The sequence below is a fragment of the Parasteatoda tepidariorum genome, chromosome 12 (genome assembly GCF_982258835.1).
Source record: "Parasteatoda tepidariorum strain Cologne lab strain chromosome 12, Ptep-v5.0, whole genome shotgun sequence".
Taxonomy (NCBI): Eukaryota; Metazoa; Arthropoda; class Arachnida; order Araneae; family Theridiidae; genus Parasteatoda; species Parasteatoda tepidariorum.
The window spans coordinates 3,240,047-3,261,467 of NC_141766.1; the positions used below are offsets into that span (position 1 = coordinate 3,240,047).

Here is a 21,421-nt window from a genome sequence, read left to right on the forward strand (position 1 = left end):
GCTGGAAGACAGAACTAAATCCTCTCTCCGCTAAATATGTTGACGGAAACGAGACGGGAAGTGGCTCAGTTTGTTTCCACAATTGTGGATAAGTGTCCATAAGCTTTACCCAAGCTAACTCGTTAGCGCATTTTTTAAAGACGACTTTAACCTCACAGTCATACTTCAAATCTAAAATCTCAGTCTACAAAGAGGAAGTGAGCTTATCCACAACTTCAAAAGAGAAAGAATCGAAAATCCAATTCGGAATTTCTAATTTCATCAAATCTTTAAATCTTGATTCCATAACTGATCAAGGTGATTAGTAAAAATTAAGATTTAACTTTCGAGAATCTCGATATCTGCCATTGAACACTTTTTAAGAGTTGGAAATTGCATTAGCTCTTTGCGACCAATGTTTGACTTGTAGATATCAAACTTGGCGCTGAATGAAGATAAGCCTTGATAATGTTCGTTTTATTTCCTTGAAGTTTTACGTTGATTTCCTTCATTTTTCCAAAACTATCAGTGGGGTACGCAGTTTCCAACTTGTGTTGTTTCAAACTCTCACTTAAAACAGGATCAGTGGTGTCGAGAAACTCAGTTACCGAATCCAGCAATTCGAAGAAACGGCTCAGTTTCCTTTTGAAAGCCGTCTCCCAGCTGTATGTAGAGCAGGAATTCGAAATCTTCATCATTTTCATGGCGAAGTTCTCGGAACAAACGGTTATTAGGAGAATTAGCTTTTATTTTATTGATGCCAGAAATAACCAATTTTTCGCAGCCAAAAGTTGACGATGAATGACATAATGAATGGTGAGATAATTTCCGGTACTTCTTTTTTAAGGTGACCCAGAAGCCCAGTATGACAACCAGACATGGTTGAAGCACCATCTGTTGCACAAGCACTAATATTTGTGAGGGGAATTTCTTTTACCTCAAAATAATCTTTGACCAATTTAAAAATCGACGATCCTTTTGTATCTGTGTTCAAAGTTCTTGTAAACAACATTTCCTCGTTAATCTTCTTACTCTCATTTATGAGTCTCACGTCACAGCTTTGTTATCTATCACAGTTGATTCCTCAATCTGCAACGCAAATTCACCTTCTTTCAGAAATTTGATGAGTTTTGATTCAACGTCGGCGGCCATCTCATCAATATGCCTGGAAACAGTATTATTGCTCACAGGAACAGAGTGACTTATCAGATTTCTGCCTGCGATACCAAAACGTATAACGAAAACGATCCTGCACTTGATTTTTTTAAATTTTTAACTATCACAATTCTTTGTCTACACCAGAACCATAGGTTTCATATATATTTTCAATTTCAATCTCAAATAGCTTTTATTATTAATATTATTAGCAATTTTTATCTTTTGAGTACTCGTCGCCCCCTGATCGCCCCCCTCAGGATTATCGCCCCCTTGAGAAGCTCTATCGCCCCCTCTGGGGCGATCGCCCCCAGGTTGGGAACTACTGGTTTAATGCATCCCCAGGCGGGCAGAATGGATGTATGAATGTGTCCGCCTTATAAACAGGTGTGACGTATGATGTGGCAGAAGTGGAATTCTTGGCCATAGATGGCGCCACTGAAGAACAAGAATCGCACAGTCTGCCTTAAATTTGCTAGGTTTCACCAAGCAGGCTTACTCGTGTGGCAAGTGGCATTAGAACCAACCAACCAACCACTATTTCCAACAATACTACCGCTTTATTCTAAAAAGTATTTGATAAATGAACCACCGTTCATAGCGAACTTATTGCTGTTTACTATATCGGGGTCTGAATATATTTGCAAGACTTGTCAAAGGGCCCTGTAAAGTTCGTTCTGCCATTTATTGTGGATAAAAGTAACCATTTCCTTTCTATTCCAAATTAAGTATTTGAGCTGGAGTATTTAAAAAGCTCTTTGGAAAAGTCTGTGTACATGAATTACAGCGTTTTTGTTTAGATTAAGACGGAGCGAGAAAAGAATGGAATGCTCATTGGTTTATGTGATTGTAGATTTGTTGTTTGCAGTTTGGTTGACTTGTCGTTCACAGTTCGTATTTTGCATGTTTTGGGACAGTTTTACAATTATTTATTTTTATATATTACAAATATTTAATTCCAGTTTATTCATGCATTATCAATCACAATAAACTGTTAATTTCAGCGTATTTAATTGCTGTAATTTTTATGAATTTTTAAATGAAATTAGGCTTAACGACTCGCTTTTTTTCCCGGAGATTTTCTTCTTGGCTGTAGTTGGTAGAAGGTATAAAGGAAGCTTTTATTTAGTAAAATATGTTGCCTAAACGAGAATAAAGTCGAGAATCAAATTTTCTTTAAGGAAATGCCAACAGGTCTTTAAAAGCCACTGGATTGAAAAATCGCGTCCTGTGCGTACGTTTACTCTCGGATCATGATGGGCTGGGGAATCTCTTCTTTCAATATAAATGTTAAAAATCTATATTTTCTACTATATTACGCTGGGCCCATATCCAAGAGGTCGTGGGTTCGATCCTCGCCGGCCGAAGACTCCCCGTGTAGTAAATGGTGACTGATGCACGTTAAATTTGTTGAGTCTCAAAGTCCTCCATGTTCCCACAACAAATCAATACCTCTGGGGGTACTGATCCAGGAGTTTCCTTGTCTTCTGGATTGGTTCAAAATTACAAGGCTACGGAGTTGAACGTAAGTAGTCGTAAACCCATGAAATTGGGTCGGCTGTTCAACGACGGTTATAAAATAAAATAAAATCTGGGGACGGGGTGCCGCGATGGCTCAGGGGAATGAGCGTTCCCCTTCCAATGAGGTGAACCGATGGCTGGTCGATACGAATTCCGCATCCGGCTTGCACCGACCACTGTAGTAAATGGCGACTGAATCTGTCGAGTCATAAAATCCTCCATGTTCCTAAAACAAATCCCACCTCTGGGGGTACTGATCTAGGAGTTTTTTTGCCTTCTGGATTGGTTCAAAATTACAAGGCTACGGATTTGAACATTAGCAGTCGTAAACCCAAAGGTCGGCTGTTCAACGACGGATATGAAATATAAAATATATTACAATCTAGAGCTGTGATGGCTCAGGGGATAGAGCGTTTGCCTTCCAACGAGGTGAACCGGGTTCAAATCCCAGCAATGGTTAGTCGATACGAATTCAGCATCCTTCTTGCATGCTGACGTGACCACAGTGCTGACGTGAAATATCCTCAGTGGTAGACGAATCACGGGTTAGGGTCCCCTTGCCGTCAGGCTAACCGTGGGAGGTTTTCGTGGCCTTCTCCTCTGCGTATCGCAAATGCGGGTTAGTTCCATCAAAAGTCCTCCACGAAGACAAGTTTCTCCTAATACTTGCTCCAGGAGTTCCCTTGTCTTCTGGATTGGGTTCAAAATTACAAGGCTACGGAGTTGGACATTAGTAGTCGTAAACAAAAAATTGGGTCGGCTGTTCAACGACGGTTATAAAATAAAATATATTACTATATTTAAACAATATATTTTTCTTATTGTATCGCATAATCTGTAGATTATTATTTATTCAACAGCGTTATACCTTTTAAAAAAAGTTTTATTTCATTAAGAGAAATAGCGCTTAATAATTTTTTTTATTGATATTTCCTCAAAACTTTACGGCAATAAAGTTATGCTGTTTGTGGTTTTGAGTCAGGAATTGAAAAAATTTGTCACATTTTAGATTTTTTTAAAATTTAATTTATTACAGTTTAAATTAATGAAAACCAATTTGGATGATGTTAAAAAATTATTTTAACGTTAATTGCAGAAAAACAAATATACTTATCAAAAATCAAAATTATTCTACATAACTACCTTTCAAAAACTGCTGAATGCAGACCAGGAAGAAAAATTTCTAAATATGTGTTCTTTTTTATTTAATTTTCAAAAATAAACTGATAGTGAACTCCATTATCTTCCGATATATATAAAATATAAAGCAGTCACCCAATCACAATTATTATTTTTTTTCCTGATGAAATTACACCCATGCAAATCTGCAATTAGCATAGGTAGTTTTGCATACAGTACCTGGCCAAATTACTAGGCGCACTATAAGATTCTATGTAAAATCTTAATTATTAGGTGACAGCTTTTATGCGACCGATTTGCTCTTGTTTGCGTTCGTGTATCAATTGGTTTAATTAGAAGATATATAAAATAAATTAGAGGATAGATTGTAAAAATGTGGAAGAAGAGAGGGCTTTAAATAAAAGGAGATAACTTAACAAAATATATTAACAAAAATAAGATACATATTCTGCTAGCCTTCTACTCGAGCCAGACATTCCATCTACATGGTGTACAAGTAAGAGTAATGTAAGTGTGGTGTCCTTGATATCACGTGATTGAGATGGTTGTTTCGTGGATCTGTATTCCACACGGCCGTATTGCTCTTCACCGACCGTGGTGACCACTATCTCACTAGTTGACATGTTTGTTCCAAAGGAAATTTTCTGAAATTACAGAAGAAAAAAAAGAACAGTACAAAAGCAAATATTTCAAAACAATTGGCTGTAAGAAAAAAAAAGTTAGTTTTTTTTTTTCAGTCCATATAGTTCCTCAATTTCCCCAGATCTTCATATGTCTGCAGCAGAGGTTATATTAGGACCATCGTGAGTTCCAAGTTTTCTTAAATTGTATCTATCGTTGTTGTTCACCTTAGTAACTTCATAAAGACCGTAGATTTTTGGTCTCAACTTGAGTCCTGTACCGAACTCCGTTCGTTGAATGGCAACGACATCACCTTTCTCATACCTGTGAGCTTTCTTCCGCTTTTTGTCATATGTTCGCTTGTTTTCCTCTTGAATCTTATAAATGTTAACTTTAGCGTTGTCACTAATTTCTTGTCTGTTACACATAATGATGTTTTCATGTTCTTCCTTCAATATTTCCAAAAGCTTGTCATCTTGTTTTTGTTTCATTTTAATGCTAGTTAGTAATTCAAACGGTGTGTATTTGGTACTTCTAGATGTAGTAGAGTTTAATGTTCTTTGTACTAATGGTACGTATTTATACCATTTCTCTGGCTCATTCATGGATAGTTTTGCTAAAATTGGAATGAGTGTCTCGTGAATCCTTTCAATCATTCCGTTTCCTCGTGGGATTCCAGTTGTGATGGTAAGATGAGTAATGTCTTCATTTACACAATAGTCACTAAATTCTTTTGAAGTAAACGCGACACCTTTATCACTAATCAGTCTTTTAGGATTTCCAAAATTTGTTTGTTGTTGGTTTAATTTCTGAATGGCATCGAATGATGATGTAGATTTTACAGGATGGAGCCATACAAATTTTGTAAATGCATCTACCACTGAAAAAATATGGTTGCAGTTTTTACTGGTGGAAGGCATTGGACCGATAAAGTCAATGTGATATGTATCTAATGGAGTGTCACCTTTTGGAATTGGATTTAATAAACCCCCTGCTTTTCCCTTTTTCCTGTTTACTAAAATACACTTAACACAACTTTTAATTACATTTTCTACGCACTGTCTGATGTTTGGGAAAAAATATTTATCTTTAAAAAGATTTTCTGTTTTAGTTACCCCATAATGACCTAATTCATGATCAATCATGAGCATTTTTTACAATTTCTATTTGCATGGTCTTAGGGACCACTAATAAATTTCTATCGTTCACAATTTTGTAAAGAATATCATTTTTCACAAAGTAATTTTCAGTTTTACCATAGTTAATTAATTCCTCAATTGTTGATATAAATTCGTCATCTTTTTGGGCTGTTGAAATGTTAGGTGTTATTACAGGGGCTTAAATAATCATTATTGGATAACGACTTAAGGCATCAACGAGGCGCATGTGTGTCCCTGAACGATGAATTATTTCCTATTCAAATTCTTCTAGAAATAATGCCCAATGAGCTATTTTAGGAGTAATTTCTTTTTTCTCCATAGTTTTTTGGAATGCTGAACAATCGGTAACAATTTTGAATTTTTGTCCTAATAAATAAATGCGAAATTTTTGTAAAACTGTTATGATAGCTAAGACCTGTAACTCGTAACTGGAATATTTTTCTTCCTGTACTGAGGTTTTTCGACTCATGTAATGAACTGGGTGGAGTTTTCCATCATCTCCCTCTTGCAATAGGATTGCTCCGTAACCAAGTTGCATCTGTATGCAATTCAGTTCTAGCACCCTATCTAAACAAATTAAGAACCGGGTTTGTTGATAATTTTTCTTTCAATTTTTGAAAAGGGATTTTTTGTTCTGGTCCAAAAATAAAATTAGTTTCTTTACGCAATAAGTCGCTTAATGGTTTTGCAATGTATGCATATCCTTGAATAAATTTACGGAAATAACTTGTAAGGCCTAAGGAACTCTGAATTTGTTTGATATTCTTAGGTTCAGGAAAATTTGTAACTGCTTTCGTTTTCTCCATTGAAGGTGTGATAGTTCCGTTTTCGATTATGTGTCCCAAGAAATTAACTTTAGTTTTTGGAAATTGACATTTTTCGAATTTTATCTCTAAGCCATATTCTGAGGCAATCTTAAAGATTTTTGTTAAACGCTCTAAACCTTCTATTTCATCCTTCGCTATTACGTCTATACCGTCCATGTATATTACCATAATACCTTCATTAATAAGATCTCTGAATATGTGATTAATGAATCGTTGAAATTCGGCTGGGCTATTGGCTAAACCGAAGGGCACTTTGGTAAATTCATACTGACCATTGGTGGTGACAAATGATGTTTGTTTTTGACTATCTTCATTTATTTGTAAGTGAAAAAATGCGTTTTTAAGATCCAGTAGAGAATGAATTTTTGCCTCGCTTATACTATCTAAAATATCACCTAAGACAGGAAGGGGTAATCTATCCTTAATTGTCTTTTTGTTTAACTTACGATAATCCACGCAAAGAAGCATAGTACCATTTTTCTTCTTACACAAAAGAATAGGGGAAGCAAAATCTGAATTACTTGGTTTAATTATAACCATTCCTTTTGATAACCATTCCTTAATTTGAGAATCAACTATTTGTTTTTCAACATATGGTAATCGACGAGGTTTACAATAAATAGGAGTATCGTCTGTTAAGATTATTTTCATTTCTAAATTACTTGTTTTCACTTTGTGAGGCTTATAGTTTTGAATAAGATTAAATACACCCTGTTTAACATGCTCATTTTTGATATGATTTAAGTGCATAGTATTTATATCATTTATATTCAATTGAAAACAATTAAAATTATCATCATGAAATTTAAATAAAAGGTTTTTATCATCATGCAAAGTATCACATAATAAAGAACTATCAAAAGACAAGGAATCATTTAAACACAGATCGTTTTTCATGTTTAAAAGTAAACATTGAGATTGAGAATTTTCCTTTTGCAATAAATCTCCTGCATAAGCATTTTGATCATTTATTTTTTTTATTCGAAGTGTTTGAAGTTGTTTTGAATTTAACATCTGGCGAGTCTGAACTCTCGAAAAGAAGAGATTTTACTTGAGGAATTATGACGCAACTCATCGAAAGTTTATCGGTTACTGCGAACGGGATGCATAATTCACGTTTAATGATGTTTTGACTTGGGAGTGAAATTGTAAGAGAATAAGTTTTCGCTTTAATTATCTCTCCGAAACAGCTTTTTAATTCAATTGAACTTTCTGGAATACGATCTTTCAAATTTACATATTTGCTATTTATAACACAAATGCGTGACCCCGAATCTACTAAACAATCAATTTTTCGTTCATTAAGTTTTAATTCAATAAATTCCAAATTATTTACACATTGTTCGTTGATAGAGTTTTTACTTTCGATTTGATTAATCTGATTTGCATTAATTTGTGAAGGATTAGTTTGGTTTTGAGTTTCTTTAAATTTCATGTTGCAATTTCTTGCGAAATGAGAATTCGCACCGCAAATGTAGCAGTTTCCAGTGTCTGGCAATTTATCTGTTCGTTTATAAGTGTTTGCCCTATATTTTTCTTGATGAGTGTTTTTAGAATGAAAAGTGCTCCTATATCGATGTTGATTTTCTGTATCTGCGAATGTTAACTGCAGTTCATTTTGCGATTTTCTTTTTGCCGTAAAGTAAATATCGCATTCTTGTGCTAATTCGAAAGGCTTGAACCAACCATTAGCCATTCTTACGCCAATATGGGCGGATGTATCTCTGTCTAGTGTTTCATATATTTTATCGGAAATGATTAAATCACATAATGTTTTAAAGTCATTTACTTCTCTCAGAGGTAAATAATACTCAAAAGTTGAACGAATTCGTGTTGCAAATTGAATGTGTGATTCATCAAAATTTTTTCTTTCGCGGCGAAAATTAAATAGACTCTGTCGAAGAGTTAATTGGTATTCTCTTAAGGTTAATGATTTCAGTTTTTCGTAATTTTTTAATTCCTCTTCTTCCACGTATAAAAGCTCTTTGTTTGCTTTTTCTTGCAAAATTGCTGTGAGAATTTCGGACTTAAGTTCATCTTTTACGTTTTTTGTTTTGAATGCTCGCTCCAAAGAATTAAAGAATAAGCTAAGATTTTCAGGATTTTTCGGAACAGTTACTGTTAAGGTTCGTATACTTTTAATAAGTGATTCTAAATCTTGATGCGGTTTAGTTAAATCAGAACTGATGTTTACGCTCATATCTTCATTTTGACTAAGTCACTAAGTGATTGAAGTTGAATTTCTTTTTCTATTCTAGCTAATTTTACTTTTTCTTGTTCTAAATTAAGTTGTTGCATTTTTAATTCTTCGTCAGCTATTAATTTCCTTGCGTTTATAATTTCGTCTAATAGTTTCTTTACTTTGTTCGGGTCTTTTTTATATTCGTCTGAATTTTCAATTAAAGTTTTCAGTTCGCTTACTGTAGCGTTTGAAGGAGTGGGAATATTTAGTTCTTGGGATAAAGTTATTAAATCTGTTTTTGTTGATTTATACATGATGATGTTCACAAAAAGAAGAAAAAAAAATAAAGAGTCACCTACTTCAAAGGTTTCTTTGCAGATAAAATTTTTAGTATCCGGTTACACTTGTGCAACACACAATTCAGGCACGAACTCTGTATCAGTTGACGATATGCGGTAGTTTCAAGCAACTTCAACGGTGATTCTAGTAGTTTTCAGCAACTTTGATGGCGATTCTAGTTGTTTCCAGCAATTTCCACGGCAAATCTAGTAGTTTCCAGCAACTTCACAACGTTTCTAGTAGTTTCCAGCAACTTCACAGCGTTTTTCATTCAATTTAGCCCTGCGCGGCACTTGAAAAATGGAATGTTTCGTTTTCACAGTTTGGTTACGCAATGCTCAGCGTAGTTTTACAGTTAGGAAGTAATTTTTAGTCCTTCTCGACTCAAATAGTTCTAGTGATTTTTGCCCTACGGGACGTAATCGACGTTGTTTTGAAGAATGGATTAATTTTGGCCCTACGCGGCTCAAATAGTTTCTAATAGCTCAAATTTGACTCGTTGGCTATAAACGTTGAAAAAATGAAAAGTATTGCCCAAATCGCGATCCACATTCCCGTGGACGAGCCCCCATTTGTGGAATAAAGGGGGTGAAGAGAGGACTTTAAATAAAAGGAGATACGCTAAACTTAACAAAAATAAGATACATATTCTGCTGAAGTTCTACTCGAGCCAGACATTCTAACTGATTCCATCTACATGGTGTACAAGTAAGAGTAATGTAAGTGTAGTGTCCTTGATATCACGTGATTGAGATGGTTGCTTCGTGGATCTGTATTCCACATAAATATAGACTGTTTATTATTTCAGGTATTGTATTAGTATATTATAATTAGACCAAATTATTAGACGCGCTGTAGTGTCTTAATTGCATGTTTTGCATGAGTTTATATGCAATAATTTTATATTTAAACATACATGTAAAGGGTTTTTATTCAGGAGATTTTTTATATACTTCCTATTTGTATTAATTTTTAACGTAGTGCATTACAATGTTAACCAATTGATAGAGGAGGGCAAACAAATGCAAACCGGTTTCACCTGCGTGAAAGCAGCATTGCTATTCAGTATCACCCAATAATTAAGATTTTGCATGGAATCTTATAGTGCGTCTAATAATTTGGTCAGGGACTGTTTATTGTTTTTAGATTTTTGATAGATATTTTTGTTTTTGCGTAATTTACGCTATCATTTTTTAGCGTCATCCCAATCGGTTTTCATTAACTTTTTTAACTGTTTTGAAATTAAATTTAAGAAAAATTTAAAAACAGATAAATGTGTAGTTTTTAATGCCCTACTCAAAACCATAAATCGCACAATTTTATTGCATACATTCTTTTGAAAAATGTATAAAATATCTACAATTTATCAAGCACTGTTTTTTCTTATCGATTAAAGTGACCCCTTTATTTTTTATAATTTTTTAAAGGGTACTTCACTTTAGATCATCAAAATTTTTCGAATACGAAAAATTATCAAGAAAACACAAATCAAAAATTTAACTTTAAATCAAGATGGCGAAGGTTTCTTATTGGAATGAATACAGAAAATAAGAGAAAAAAATAAAAGAAAACGCTCATTTGTGGACTTTTTTTTTTTAAATATTTCCAATGGCAGAGAACTTGACAAAAAGGGGAAAAAAGACATGAACAAAAAAAAGAAAACAAAACAAAAAGTCATTGTCTCATTCGGCCTCGAGCCTCCCAATAACGCTCGACCAAGGAACTCCCACGAAGCGCTCTGCAGTGTGAAATGTCATGACTAAGGCCCGGATTTTGATGACATTTGCATTTTTTTTTGCATTTTTGGACATTTTTTGTCTTTTAGAGCATTTTTTTAGATTTATAGGGCATTTTTCCTTAAATTTTGGGGCGTGTTTTGCATTTTAATGCATTTTTTAAAGTTTTTTGTTGATTTTTTCCAATTTTTACTATTTTTTTTATCAATTTTCATTATTACACTAGCTTCCAAACAATGAAGAAAATCTATAGAATATTAACAGGTGAAGCAAAATCTTTTCAAGTTGAAGAAGAATTGTCAGTAAGTGAGACCGTCTTTTTCAAGTACGCATCTATAACATCAGTAGACGTTGAAAGAAGCTTCTGCAGGAATGAAAATTTACTTTCAGACAAGAGACGCTCGTTTACATTTCAAATTATCAAAAAACATTTAATAATCCAATGTAATTCTGATATTTAGTAATATTATGAGATGGAAGTTGTTATATCCATTAAAGTTTCTATACAAAATAAAAATATTTTGGTGTCAATATATTTTCCTTTTCTTGTTATATTAGGATATAAAACATATTTTTTAAACTTTAATGAACGTAGAACAAGTATTGCATTGCTTTATATTTTTTAAATGACTCATAATAATTTTAAAGACCGAAATATTTTTTTAATTCAATATTTTTACTTTATTTAAGGCATTTTTTGGCCCTTTTTAAGGGCATATTTTGCACTTTTTAAGGGCATTAGTTGAGATTTTTTAGGTCATCAAAATCCGGGCTCTAGTCATGACCATTCATGATGACGTGATCCCCACAGAAATAACAAAAGGGGTCCGCAAACAAATAGATGTCCAGCCAGACAGTCTTGCCATACCAGGTACAAAGACTGAACATCGCAACAGCATCACGGCGAGGATACTCCGGAATGCTCAGCTGATCTAAATGTCCCCAACTTTTTTCACTTGATTTTTATAAAAATCGAACGAAATCATAGGATGTCCAAAATAAAAAAATGGGATAATCTGTAAAAGGTACAAATGTGGTCTATTCTGATATATCTTTATCGTACTGTTTCAGATTTTTTAAGACTTTTAAATTAGGAAGAATAAAAACGCTAATAAGGAATTTTTACGCATTATTAAATTTTATAAGGATAAATTGAGGGTATTAATTACTGGAGTGTAGTAATTATAGGAATAGTCTAGTAATTAATGCATTGTAATGTAATTTGATAGACTGTACCTTCTATGTTTAAGGTTTTATCCGAGCCAATTTTCCCATTTCTAAATACTAAGTAAAAAATTGGTTATATGGATCCCAAAAAGATGCAGTCTTAAAAAGCAGCACATTTTAGGTAACACTTGAGCTTTGTAGCGCGCAACATCATGTTTCTTTAAGATTTTATAGGTTTATCAATCATGCTGTATTAATTTGTTGAACTGTTACAAGTATAGTAACAGCATGCTAGCGGTTACTATACTTGTAACAGTTCAACAAATTAATATCACACTGTGCTATTAAGTAATTGTTACATATTGTCTACTTATTCTAGTAATAATAAATACTCAATATTTATGAGGGCTGTATGATTTAGGGAGCAGCTGCTACGAACAAAATCGTACCACTTCCAGACCTTTCAAAAACAGTTTTCAGTATTTACTGAACAAATATCATTGCTAAATATAAAATATATAAGTAATACTATTTCAAGTACAAAACTTTTTTTTTATTTTCTTTACTTTTAGCGATATTTGCTTTGAAATTTTATGTTTATTTGTCGAGAAGTATACCTATTCATTGACAATCTTTCTATTTTGTTTGATCTCTTCTGATACTGTACTCTTCCACCATGCATAGGATCCCTTTTTTTCAAAGTCATTATTGTTCGTGACTTGAAATTCGTATCTATAAAAACAAAAGTATGACAGTAAGTATCGTGTCGATATCGTTCATTAGCTGACGCATACTGATGTGTAATGGGGTTCGACGTATCACATCTGAAGTTCGCTGCACTCTTAGAGTAGCTCTAATATGACATTTAAACCAAAATCTTGGTGTCGACCATTTCTATGCCAATATTCATATTTTGGTAATAGTACCGAAACCTCATTATATGTTACATTATTTACACTATTTTTACTCTTTTTTTAGCTTTATTAATATTCAACAGCCTATCTTTAAGTGGATAATATTTATTTGTTAAAAATCTTTATTTATCCCGTTTGACGACAATATGATATTCTGTACACCTTGTTTTTGACGCATTACTACGTTCCGGTTTAGTCTTTCCATTTCCTCTTATTTTTGACGGATCATTTTTAATTCTCTTGCCTGCATGATAGGAGAGAATTGCATTAAAACAGTAAAAGATCTAAGCAAAAGTGCTTTCAAAATGAACATTTGATTAATATAAAAAAGGCATTTTTAAAATAAATAATTATTTTTAGGTGCTATTTGGATGCCCATAGAAATGAGTCAACTTCCATAAGATGCCCTTCCGATGCCATCCATTAATTTCAGTGTTGTGCAGTTTAATTGTGGTTGTGATAACCTTTCTACTCCAATTAATTGCCCTTACTACATCTTGGTGGTCCACTTACTCTGCAAAAACAGAATTGGGTAAGTATCTTTCTCACCTTCCATAAACAATGGTATACAATAATTTCAGTGTTCAGCATTTTTATTGTTTCGACTCCTATTAATAGCTTTACCACAGTCTATTTACACGGAAAAATCAGAATTAATTTTAATCACCCTCAACTTCCATAAGCACCGTCCTTCCAAAGCCATCCATAAATTTCAGTGTTGTGCAGTGTTATTTTGATTGCAATAACCTTTCAGTTAATTGCCCTTCTTCGTGGTCTACTTACTCTACAAAAACCGAATTAGATAAGTATTTTGCTTGTTAATTATTCACAATTTTTGAAAATATTTATGAGCTCAGACAATGTAGCGTTGGAGTAACTTTCCAAGTGTTAAAAAATTAGAACACAACCGCTTTAACAAAACTTTCTTTATATGAAGATTAAGCGCCATTTTCTTAATTAGCATAAAGGCACTGACTAAATATGGGCAAAATCTAACCTAACTGTAAAAAATCTCACAAGAGTTATAAAAATAATATATTATTCGCTAAATAGCGTAATTTAGTCTGACAACAGAGCTTTTGAAATACAGCGTTTGTAAAAACAATACAGCTGCATGTTATCCCTGTTTTACGATAACTATAAGCATTAAAGTGGTATCTTAAAACGTAAATTTATTACCATTTACACATAAAGTTTGGAGAAACGAAATATACGACCCTGCCATGATATATTATTAAGAAAAATTTCTTGATTTTTAATTAAATGATTTTATTATTTTTAGAAATTTAAATGGTAGATAGCACAAGAAAATATCCACTTAATCCAAACACTCTTTTTCTAATCATTGCAATATAAAAAATTAAAAATAGATCAATTTTGTTATTACTTTCTTGGAAATATGAAAGTGGTAAATAAATTAAAATTTTTCTTTATAAATATGAAATTGAATTTTTAACAAACGTATTTTGTTTAGGTAAACCTAGAGAAGAGGGTCATTATGGTCTATGGGTGTTATGTTCCACCAAAGCACCCCGACACAAAGAAGATTGCGATCCTTTGGATACTTTTTTCCAAGTTCCAATTTATTGTCAAATTGCTGGAATACTTGCAGTCATTCATTTGTTACTTGTTCTCGCACTTTTGCCACTCGAACTTGTCTGGGCTGCACATTTTTTTCGGAACCTTCAAAATCTCAAACCTAAAGTTTTGTGCATAGCTAAAGTCGCCGCCGCTGTCCTTGCAAGTAAGTTTTTTTATTTTTAAAATCTACTTTCAAAATTGCTAGAAATTTTTTAGGTACTCAAATCGAACTTTTCTTATTAGTTGCCAAATACGATTCACTACGAAATTCTGACTTTTTTTTTTTTGCTCAGAAAGGAACTACTTCAAATACTCATATATTGAGTAATTTGTTATAAATTTTTTTAAAATTTTTAATTGATAATTTTGTCATTAATTTAAAATTGTTCCAAGAATTTTGTTTAGTTTAATTTAAAATAAAAAAAAATTTATTTATATATAATATATAAAATAATTATAGCGAAAAAAAAAATTAATATATTTTTTTTTTTTTTTTTTTTTTTTTATAAAAGCGTCTGTATTTCTCTAACCATTCAAGCTAGGTGTTTGAAATTTTATGCAGTTATTGCAAATAACAACCAAAGTAATCGAAGTTACAAGTTTATTGCTATATTTTCTGGCAAATGGTGTTTAAAATTCTTGTTTTCATTCATAATTTATTACCGGATTTTTAAACCTCTGAAATTTTTGAACTTTAATAATATTTATGAGAAATCACACAACTTAAGCATACATCTCTAAAGTTATTTAATAATCCTCTAAATATTTCTTGGGAACTTAAAGAAAATGTTAAAAACTGAAAGTGTCTCTTCCATTTTTGTAGGGTAGTGCTTGCATGCATATATATATATATATATATATATATATATATATATTGCACTTGTATACGCGCATCTAACATTGCTATACAAAAAAGGGAGCTATTTTTTTCCTGTGTTTTTTTTTTTTGTTGCTTAATCGAGTGTAGAAAACAAGAACAGAAAAAATTAGTATTTCAAAAGTTGCAATTTTTTTTGTTGTGTTATAAAAGTGTTATTTTTTATTGTACTTATTATGGAGAAATTCCTTATAATTTCAAAGTTATTTATCCTATCGACTTGAATTTTATCTCATTCAATTCAACATAAAAAATTGCATCGGGCTTTACATGTTCAGATAGCTTCTAGATAGCAATGTAATAAGTGTATGTAACAATATAAATACTTTTTATATATAAAGCGCTTTCAAACTTTCTCTCGTATAGTCTCGTAAAAAAGAGAAACGAAACAATGCCTTAGATAGCAATGTCAGATGCATACGAATTTGTACTTTTTGTACATAAACCCATATAACTTCCATACTATTAGTCCGATCACCTCGTAAGTGGTTTTATTCAATTCAGCATAAAATATCTCACTTACCGGTGTAGAATATATTGAATTTTCCCCATTACAAATCTATCCCATTTCCCACAAAAAAAGGGAGAAGAGCAGTGAGGGCTCAAGCGATAGAGCGTTCGCTTTCCATTGAGGTTGAGCGGGTTCGATTCCCAGTGATGGCTGGTTGCTACGAATTCCGCTTGTACCGAGCACAGTGCTGACGTAAAAATATCCTCAGTGATAGAAGGATCATGAGTCCCCTTGCCGTCAGGATAACCGTGGGATGTTTTCGTGGTTTTCCTCTCCATGTAACGCAAATGCTGGTTAGTTTCATCAAAAAGTCCTCCACGAAGGCAAATTCTCCCAATACTTGATCCAGGAATTCCTTGTTTTCTGGATGGGGTTCAAAATTACAAGGCTGCGGAGCTGAACATAAGTAGTAAACCCAAAAAATTAGGTCGGCTGTTCAACGACGGTTATAAACTATAAAATAAAAAAGGAAGAAGCGTATAGAGGAATGTAAGAAAGTTTACTATGTACTATTTATAATGCTCTAGCAAAGCTTTCTGCGAAAAAAAAAAATGGTTTTAGTGTTACAACTTTTTATTGCTATAATTACTGGACTAAGATGTATTTTATTTGTGTGAAAAAACTGTGCTCACGACGAAGTGTTGCTTTGACGAGTTGCAACATTGTCGTTGCGACAGGCTGTGCCTACACGGAATTGTGCTCATAACGAATTGTACGCTGGTGAATTGTCGTTGCCACGAGTTGTGCCCATGACTAATTATCGTGGCGATGAGTTTTGCCCATAAAGAATTGTCGCCGCCACAAATTGTGCTCACGACGAATTGTTTCGCGACAAACTTGTGTGGGACAAATTGGCGCAGAACCCATGTTTTCTTATTTTTTAAATAGGTATTTATGCTTTAAATCATAGTTACACGTACTATTTGTTGTTTAGGTATTCTTTCAGTATTGGTAGCTCTTCTTATTAGTATTTCTGAGAACAGTCAACAAGAATATCGTGTTCAAAAAGGGTGGTCTTTCTGGATACAAGTAAATATTTACCTCTATTATTATATAAACACACCTGTAAATTTTTGTCATCATTTTTATATTTATTTTACTTGTGATTTTAAAGTCACAGAAACTTAGTCATATTTTAATTTATTTTGTAAATTTATAAATAATTGACTAGGCCCGTTCTTCAATTTGGTTATTCTAATTATTATTTTATTGTTTTACGTTCAACTTATGATTTGTTCATGTACTACAGATTTGAAATCGGTGTAAGAATATTATTCTCAATGTTTCGATTCTCCATTATTTTCTTCTCCGCTGACAAGTTTTGCTTTTTACCCGTGTCTTAAGGCCTGTTTATACGATGCAAGTTCTTGGACGAAGAGTAATTGAAATTGATGGAAACTTGTTTTGCTTTGAACTTGGATCGTGTAAATGATCATCCAAGTTCTTGGTCCTTGGATGATAGTACAGCAAGTTCTACTTTCCATCCACGTTTTTCCTCCCTTAACCAATCAGCTTCTTAAGTTTTGTGACGTCAACAAGCAGGCATCAGATTATGCCATTTAGCTGTCGGTTTTCATATATTTTATTCCAAATAAATTAATCTGTTCCAAAGAGTATAGCCATCCAAACTGTATAGCCATTAACCTATGATTATATAGTGTTCCCGACTTTGACTGATTACTTTGCCGACTTTGACTTGACCCCAGAGTTGTGAAAAAGGCATAAAAGGATGAAAATTCATCGTGATACCCAAACGAAGTTAAGAAGGTTAGTACTGCAACGAAGAAATTAAAAAAGAGAAAGAAATAAATAAAGGAAAAGAAAATCGCATTTAGGTTTTAAATCTAAAAAAGACGAAAAATGAAGGTTAATTGAGATTTGCCTTACCTAAATTAAGCGCTTGTATGCACTTCTTACACTTTTATACTGATGTCCTACCTTATTTAGGCATACTATGCTCTCCAGGTGCGTATCCAAGAAAGTGAACTGGACACGCTGTACCTGTAGTATATCTCCGCGTTCTTTAATCCGTGAGAGTTTTTCTTATGGGATCATCTTAAATAACTAGTTTATAATCTTAATTGTAAATTTTATCTGAGGATATATTGTTAATTAGATCCCTTGCAGAAGCATTTCACTCTGATGAGTTTGCTTTCGAACAACATTTCGTTTTTTAATAATATTAATAAATCTTTTCCATACTAATATCTATATTGTATTAAACTCTGTTATTTTGTGATAAATTTCAAAATTTGAATGAAATGGGTTGTTTATAGTTTGTGAGTCATAAACTTTAAAAAAAAAAATTTCCTGTTTCAAATTTTTTAATTCTCCAAAAATGTTGGTCTCATTTTGCTCAAATTTTGCAATTTGTTATTTAAAATTTTGTAGAAATTTGTCCAATTTACGTTTCAAATTTTTTCTCCCATTATTAAATAAAATAATAAAAAAGTAATAAAAATTATAAATAATTATAAAAATATAATTTTTGCTTGGATTTGCCTCAAACAAGTTTTATAATTTTGTGCAAAACGTTAACAAATCGGCTAAAAATTTTTTGAGATATGGTGACATACGCAAAAAGGAAAATTTATGTTAAGGGGTCCAAACTATCGACCGCTCTTCTAACTTAATAAGTGGGACCCTATTTTCCACATTGAGATTAACCCCCATGTTTTGATAGTCAAGAATCCGACGGAGAAAAGGCACGCTTATTCAATCACCGTAATTTTTGTTGTTGTTGTATTTGTAGTTTGTTTTATTTAATTTAAGGTATAACCCTCTGAAATATTAAGATTGGAATTTTGTACGTTATTAGAACAAACATCTAATATTTAAAACAAAAGTTATTCAGGGTGATATTTTTTAATGGCCACTGTTCATATTAGCTGTTTTTCAATAAATTTGTGCCACCCAATAGGTATGAAGGGTTTTGTCTTCACTTTCCATGGCTTAATCCAGAGTTCGACTACCCGCTTGAAACATTTTTTTTGTTGTATCTGATTACACTGACTTCCTTCTATGTCATAGTTGTTTGAAATCCATTCTAATGCAATGTTTCTGACAGAAAAAAAAGTCCAAAAACGGTTAGGTGGCTAAGAAGCATGATGCAAAGATCTGGTGGTTACTACTACCATCTGCCCATCGATCTATATTGTAGTACATTAATGCTTGCGAAAATTACAACACTATTAAAGAATTGCTAAAATTTAATTCCACATAATACTGATAGGGGTACAAATGAGCATGCGCAATGATTTTGTAATTCTAATCATTTGCATGTTTTAAATCACTTTACATTTCATTGTAAGTTACCCCTTCTTGGTGTTGCAATGTACACAAACATGAGTGCAGTATAGTATTTTAATTTTATTATCTTTAAAACGTTCACAACCGTAATCATGTACAGAAGATTCTCCTTTCACAGCGATTCCAGCGGCCCATGGTTTTACCGGCCTCAATTTAGTACTTAGTACATATACAGACTCTTTAGTACGTGAGCGTATGGACGTGCTTCTTTCGCCGATACTGAACGGTTTAAGAATCTTAAAAACTCTTAGCGTAGCTGTTGTGAGTTAATTACAAAATGTTTCTTGATTTCCTGAAATGTTATTTTATATGTCAGAACTTTACAATAAATTTCTTTTAGATATTCGTGATATGTATGGATGTAATGATAGTTTTGCTTTACCTCATTGAAAATCGTCGATTTTGGAAGCAGCTTATGCAACAACAAGTGGACCCTGAAGGAAAAGGTGCAGAAACTTACGGCAATCCAACTTTTGATGCTGATTCACCAGATTTGAGACGAAATTACATTACAAATGGAGCCGTAAGCTTTACTCTAACAAGTGGTCAACCATACAATGCCCATGAAGATGAAAAAGTACCAACTCCCGAGTTAGAAAAAAAGGGTGATTTTAATTCTTTGGCTTATGAAAATGAATCGTATCAAGAAAATTCTCCAGGTGCTGTTAAAAAGAAGCCTTGAAATTTCTATAATTTTAAAGCTGTTTTCGAAAGCTCTCTCGTCACATAAAATAAGTTTTTTTACGATTTATATGCCAGTTATATAATTTATTATGCCTATTTTATTATGCTACAAGTAATATGCCATTTTTGCAATTATTGCAAATTTGTAACAGTTACTCACGTCTGTTAGGTTAAGGCCTATATCTAGCATCTATCATTTTTGCTAATTGTGAAAATGGCGAAGAACGTTAACCCGAAAAAAAAGCCACGTTTTTCAAAATAAAACGCGTTTTTGAAACATTTAAATTTTTAAAAGTTACACCAATGTTGCATTGTTATTTATAAAGTTTTCAAAATTATTTATTAAAAGTTTCATGAGTTTAAAATTATAGCTTTTTTTCAAGTTTAGGGCGTTTGCCAAGACGAAAGAGCTTCGAAGAACAAATTTCGTTAATAATTTAATTGTAATAATTCATCATTTTTAAATTATAATTTTTAGTATATTTGCGTTAATAGCAATTATTATCAATAATTTAATTATAATTAATATCAATAAAATATTTTGAATGGTTATTAATCAATAGTGTATTAGTAATATATATATATTTTTTTACAATTTGTGTTATTATTTTTATATATTGAGTTATAACTTTTGCAGCATTTAATGAATCTTAAGAAATAATTTATTAAGTTAGCGATCGATATCTTATATTTGTCGAAATGAAGTTATAAATGCCATTGAAATTAATCGAACAAAGGCTGAAAATATTTTTCAGCTTTGCTTTTACAGATTTATTATTTTAATCTAATGTAAAATTTTACTCTATTTTGTTTCAATGACTAATTAAGAGGCTTAAAAATTTTTGTGGAAAGAGGAACAATGGTGACAATTTTTTAGCTATATGAGATAAAGGTTTTCAGAAACTACTGAATTCAAACATTTTATTCAAATTTTAAAATTAACTGCATACTTTCGGATATAGTTAATAACTAATGCTGAACTTCTATAGCTAGGATGAGAAGTAAACGAATAAGAGCAAATATTACATAAGCATGCTTTTGATACCTTGTCAGCAAAAAATAAGTCACAAATCTCCTCTCATGCATACGTAAGAAAAACACAGCGTTTTTTAATTTTATACGGGAATTCTAATTTAAAGAATTTTAGGATTAAACTTGAGTAAAGATGTAATTTTGCATTATTAAACAAAGTTAACTTTTAATTTATTTCATAAAATTTTAAAATATATAGAATTTTTGCCAGCTTTTTCTTTCCCCAAATTTAATTTTTATTTCAAAATTTTCTAAGTATAGTTATTATCCTAATTTTCTTTTGTTTCATTTTTTTAAAAATTGAGCATGACGGGATTTTAGTGTCTTACGTAAGCATTGCTGATGTCCTCTCTTGTCAGCAAACATAAAATCTTCACAAGCCCCTTAGGTTCTTACGTAATATTAGAATGGTTTCATAGGTAAATCCTGCAAAACTCGAACAACAATAAATGATCGTATGTAAACGAACGCCAATTTTTTACAGAAATTCGCCAATGGTTCAAAAGTTATAAATAATTTTTTCCCTTCATGTAGCACAATAATTGTTGTAACACAACAATTAAGTACTTAATTTTAACTCTTCTTTTCTAAAGATAGTTTCACAAGTTGAAACCAATTAAGCATTTATTGCTGAATTATTTTGAAATTAATCTTGTAATTTCTATTATTAAAAGTAAAGCAGGAAG

The 21,421-nt window shown here is 32.3% G+C and overlaps 1 protein-coding gene across 1 annotated transcript in view; it reads left to right on the plus strand.

The window, feature by feature from the left end:
• LOC107449173 (uncharacterized) overlaps window positions 1-20,259 on the plus strand; it is a 39,227-nt gene extending 18,968 nt beyond the window's left edge. The window contains exons 2-5 of the mRNA XM_016064626.5: window positions 13,102-13,273; window positions 14,216-14,485; window positions 16,645-16,739; window positions 19,360-20,259. Coding sequence (XP_015920112.2) covers window positions 13,144-13,273; window positions 14,216-14,485; window positions 16,645-16,739; window positions 19,360-19,701 — 837 coding nt within the window. The 5' untranslated portion in view covers window positions 13,102-13,143 and the 3' untranslated portion in view covers window positions 19,702-20,259. The remainder of the gene's footprint in view (window positions 1-13,101; window positions 13,274-14,215; window positions 14,486-16,644; window positions 16,740-19,359) is intronic.
• The last annotated feature ends 1,162 nt before the right edge of the window (window positions 20,260-21,421 follow it).